General features: G+C 45.3%; 1 protein-coding gene across 1 annotated transcript; it reads right to left on the reverse strand.

Annotated features, from left to right (window-relative positions):
• Nucleotides 1-266: 266 nt before the first annotated feature.
• Nucleotides 267-4,668, reverse strand: LOC149167091 (uncharacterized). Its single transcript, XM_089430356.1, has 2 exons — nt 1,394-4,668; nt 267-1,290 (listed from the first exon to the last, which is right to left on the reverse strand). Exons 1-2 carry the CDS (start codon nt 4,666-4,668, stop codon nt 267-269), a joined length of 4,299 nt encoding a protein of 1,432 aa, XP_089286482.1.
• Between the last annotated feature and the right edge of the window lie 541 nt (nt 4,669-5,209).

Raw genomic sequence — 5,209 nt, forward strand, 5'->3', positions numbered from 1 at the left:
ATGAAGACGACTATATTGTCTAACAAAGGAGCCACGTATCCAGCAAAATTTACAATGCATAATCTTTATGGAAGATTTTGAGTGGCGGAATCATCAGGGAGCGGGTCTTTCCTGAAACTGACTTTGGTTGAAGCCTCTGCTTGGTAGCTCTGAGTTAGGGAGCGGATGTGTTCGATGGCCTCCTCCAGGTGGCTGCATCTTTCCTTCAGCGTTTCTATCTACGCCTTTCTTTTCTCCAACTTTTTGCGCTTCGAATTCCTGTCTGACTAATAATCTTCCTTCAGCTCAGTGAGTTGCTTAGTCAGGCGATTGATCATGAAGGTGTGGGTTTTGCACATGGTGCAATCCTTATTGTTGAAGATCTTGTCTAGGGGATTGTTGGCCTTGTCTGGAGCAGAAGTTTGACCCTGTTGGTCTGCCATTCGTGCTGCTTGAAGCTGAGGAAATTGTGAATGAGGAGGCGAGACGATATCTAATGGGGGAAGGAAACCAGAGGGGAGAGCTGTGAGAGGGAGGGGATAAGTCAGAAGAGGGAGAGGCGAAGCTGCACCGGGATGGCCGGAGAGAACCAGAGAGACCTGAGGAGCTTTTCTGCCATTGTCTATCCAACTGTTAGCGGAATTAAACACAGAATTTGTTAAAACGGAGGTTACCTTGACCCGGGAGCGTTGTGCACGTTTCCGATGAGATCGATCCGCTTCAGGAGAGTGTCGACGCCTGAGGATTTTGCACTGTAGGAGCCCGGTGACAGAGGAGTGTGCGTGATCGCTTTGCTCTGAGCTACTATATGTAGGTTGATGAAGAGCCCCTCCTTGCTTGGGCCAAGGCTGAGATGGTCTGTTCAAGAAGAGATTGAGATCTTTAGGAAGAATCTTGCTGCACGCGAAATGAGTGTCGGTGCGTTGAAACAGAGGGTCAATGCAGAGAATATCTGCAGAGTGATTCTGAGACTCATGTGAAAAGATGGCTGATATGTCATGGAGCGGGAAAGAGGACCTGATCAGAGAGGAATAGTACCAGTTTGGACTATCGAGAGGATAAGGCAGGAGGAGAGAAGGATCAATATGATATCGATCTCGGGCGAAGCGGAGTCTGAGAAGAGGGAACAAATCTTGCTTCAGATTCGACGTGCGATCTCCAGAAGAGCTGAAATGATGACTTCCTGAAGAGTCAGAGGTGAGAACACTGGGGGAATGAGAATGCCATGTTCTGGGATCGATGGGAGGGGAGAAAGACGGCGGAGAGAGGGAGAAAGGAGAGACGGAAGATGAGCGACCGATGAAGTGATTGCTGATATGACAAGTTCCGAGGGCGCTATTTTTGTAAGCTGTCTGGCTATCTGGTTTCTTATGGTATCTCCCTTTCATATATTCTCTCATTCTCGCGAACCTGCCCTTGCTGCCTGTTAACTGCCTTGCTGGCTAAGTAATCCGCCTCGGCATTATTTTCTCTTAGGACGTGCCTTAAGGTTACTTCACCCAGATTTTTGATGTTGTCGATAATTCTCTGCCTTATGTTGCTGAGACCTGCTTTGTTGAAGTCTTTGCCTGTGTTCATAGCTGAGATAATGATGGCCGAGTCCCAAATAATGATGGCGTCCCTTAGTCCCATTCTGGAGAGGATCTCTGTACCTAGGAATAAACTGTATGCTTCAGCTATGTTTTTCGAGGCCTTTCCAAGTCCCCATTCATAACTGCATATGGAAATCCCCTTATGGTCTTTAATTATGCCTCCTGCCCCTGCTTCTCCGGGGTTTTTCTTTGAGGCACCATCGAAGAAAAGAAGGGGGCGATTTTGATTGAGAATCCATTGGCTTACCTCTTCTTTAGTTCCCCTGATTTTCCATTTGGAAGGCTTCTGATGTGCTTTGTTCTGGAGGGGAGGACTCTGAGAGTGGCTGATGTTAAATTTACTGTACCAATCCTTTTCCTCTTGAGTCCAGCTCGTCTGGTCTGGAGGGGTTATGAAGTTAGCGCTGACAGCTTCAGAGATGTTAGCAATTGTTTTTGCTATGACATTGGCTAGTTTAGGCGTTTTGCTGTTGAAGACGTGATTGTTCCTAGCTAGCCATAGATTCCAGCATAGGGTAGGAGGGATGCACTTCCACACTCTAATAAGATTGTTCTTGCCTTTTCTAGAGTAAGGGAAATCCTTCTTCCAGTTCTTCTGTAGAATGTGCATCTGGTCTGGGATTGCCCGAGTATCCAAAGGCCTTGTTAACTGGTTCCAGCAACTTTTAGCAAAGGGGCAGAGAAGGAAGGAGTGTTGGATAGACTCTTCCTCTGATCGGCAGAAACAACAGATCGAAGGGCCTTGAATTCCTCTCTTTCGCAGATTCTCAGCTGTGAGGATTCTCCCTTTTAAAAGGGTCCAATTGAAGTGTTTTACTTTTGGGAGGCATTCTGTCTTCCAGGCAGCAGTATGAAGGTTCCAATTTGGTGCAGGGTTTGGGTTTTGTAAAGATTTATATCCTTCTTTAACTGAGAAGGGCCCTCCACTAGTGTCCCAGATGTGTCTGTCTTCTTTCTCCTTGTTGATTGGTGCTGATCCTGAGAGTGACAGCTTCAGAGTGAGCCAGAGCTCTTTGAGGTCCAAAGGGAGTTGCAAGTCTTTCCAGGCGTACCATTTATTTTGGTTCCACAGAGATATATCGTACAGGGTGATTATCTTTCTTTCCTCCATCCAGTTTTGCAGAGGCCTGAGCTCTTGGAGGAGGTTTCTAGGATTAGAGTTCATTATTCTGTCCGACCATATTTTGGAGTTCTTTCCATTGCCTAGGAGTTTGGAGACGTTTTCTCTAAAGTGTGCCAAGACTTTCTTGATAAGGCGCCACATCGGAGTGCATGGCCTGTCTGCTATTGGATCATTGAGGATGTTGGAGTTTGGACCTCTGAGATATTTCCTTTTTATTGTCTCCACCCACCACGAGCCATTTCCTGTGAGGATCCTCCAGATCAGTTTGAGCCCTAGCGCCTGATTGGAGAGGCTTGGGATTTTTATGGAGAGACCTCCTTTTTCATATGGAAGGGTGACTTGTTCCCAGTTGACAAGGCTGAGTTTCTTTGTGTCCTGTTTGCCCCCCTGCCAGAGGAAACTTCTCATTATAAGTTCCATATGCTTATGAATACTTGCAAGGGCCATGATGACTGCATATTGGTAAATTGGGAGACCTGAAAGGACAGACTTTATGAGGATGGTTCTGCCTACAAGGTTTAGCCAAGAGGCTCCCCAGCTCAAGAGAAGGCCTTTCATTTTTTCAATGTGGTTTGTCCAAACCTCTGCTTTGATGTGATTCTTCGCCAGGGGCAGGCCCAAGTAAGGAAAGGAGCTCCAATTTTTTTGAAGTGTAATGTCCAAAATTTGAGCTATTCTCTGCTGTGTCTGGTAGGGCACGTTCCAAGTGTACAGTTTACATTTTCTATTGTTCAGTTTGCCTCCGGAAGCTTGAAGAAATGCATCCAGCACTCTTTTGAACCTCCTAGCCATCAGACTGGAGGCTCCCCCAATTAGTAAAGTGTCATCCGCAAATAGCGAATGATTTATCTCCTTTATTCCTCTTTCAATGCGGATACCTGTGATTTCTTTTTTGGTTCGAAGATTTTCTAGATGAACACTCAGAGTCTCCGCCATGATAATGTAAAGAAAGGGGGAGAGAGGGCAGCCTTGCCTTAGCCCCCTGGAGCTTCTAAAGAAATTGCTGGGGCGACCATTGATCAGCGGGGCAGTCCAGGTGTTGGAGATACACCCGGTGATGATGCTAACAAAGTTGGGGGAAAAGCCGAATTTTTTTAGGACTGCACTTAAGAAGGAGTGGTCCACTCTGTCAAATGCGTTGGCCATGTCCAGTTTGATGATCATTCCACGTTCTCCTCTATTGTGACTGCTATGGATAGCTTCCTGGATTAGAATAACATTATCAATGATCTGCCTCTTTGGGACAAAGCCGCCCTGGTTCTCTGAAATTAGAAGAGGAAGATAATTCTTCAGCCTGTTGGCTATGATTTTTGTTATGATCTTGTATGAAACATTACAGAGCGAAATGGGCCGGAACCTATCAAAGGATTTGGGATTTGCTTCCTTGGGAATCAAGGCTATAAACGAAGACTTGGTGTTGTCTCCCAACTTGTGTTTTCTAAATGCATTTTTAACCATTCTCACAAAATCTTTCTTTATAGTTTCCCAGTGCTGCCTGTAGAATGCAACTGTAAAACCATCCGGCCCCGGGGCCTTGTCTTGCTGCATGTTGAAGACAGCTTCTTTGATTTCTTCTGCTGTGGGATCTTGCTCCAACTTGTTGTTGTGTTCCTCTGTTATTTTGTTCTCTATTACACTTAGGAATGCCGCGCTGTCATGTTGTTGGGGTTCTGCCGAAAAGAGAGCCTTGAAGTGGTGGAGTGCTGCGTTTTTTATGTCTTCTTGATCCCTCAATTCCCTCCCTTCCACTGGTATTTTATCTATCTGATTGTTGGCTCTTCTGATTTTGAAATTGTTGTGGAAGAAAGAGGTATTTTTATCCCCAGCTTTCAGCCATAAGCAGCGGGATTTCATTCTTTGCTCCTCTTCTTCCACGCGATTTTGCATGTACAGCTCTTTGTACAAGTTTTTTTCCTTCTCTAGATCTTCTGGTGTGTATTGCATCTGCTCTTTTTCTTTGTGCCAGCTGTCCATCTCTGTTAACAGGTCTGTTTTCTTTTTCCTTTCAGAGATTGCTTTCTCTTTCGCCCATTGTTTTATGACTGTCCTGAGATGTTTTATCTTAGTTTCCCAAACGAAATGTGGCGAGCCTATTACTTCCTTTGCCCATTGATTTCAGACAAGGGTGCGGAAGTCCTCATAGGAATCCCAAGCTTTATTGTATTTAAAGGGAAGAGGGCCTAAATTTGTTCCTTTGTCCAAGGTGAGGACCATGGCCTTATGATCCGAGGCTGTGCCATGAACAATGTAGCTCCTTATTGCTTGAAAATTGCCTGCTACACCTTCCTGTACTAGGATCCTGTTTAACCTCTCTTTTATATTGTGCGATCCTGTTCTCTTGTTGGTCCATGTATATTTGCCATTCGACAGAGGAGTGTCTATCAAGTTGAAGAGCTGAATGATGGTTTCTAACTTGTCTCTTGATGGATCTGCATGGTAGTTCCCACCATATTTTTCTTCCACATGCCTAATTAGATTCAGGTCTCCCCCTAGTATTATCCTACTGTTATGAATG

This window comes from Pinus tabuliformis, chromosome 5_1 (genome assembly GCF_031772625.1).
Source record: "Pinus tabuliformis cultivar Carrire ecotype Pingquan chromosome 5_1, CPIR1, whole genome shotgun sequence".
Lineage (NCBI taxonomy): Eukaryota > Viridiplantae > Streptophyta > Pinopsida > Pinales > Pinaceae > Pinus > Pinus tabuliformis.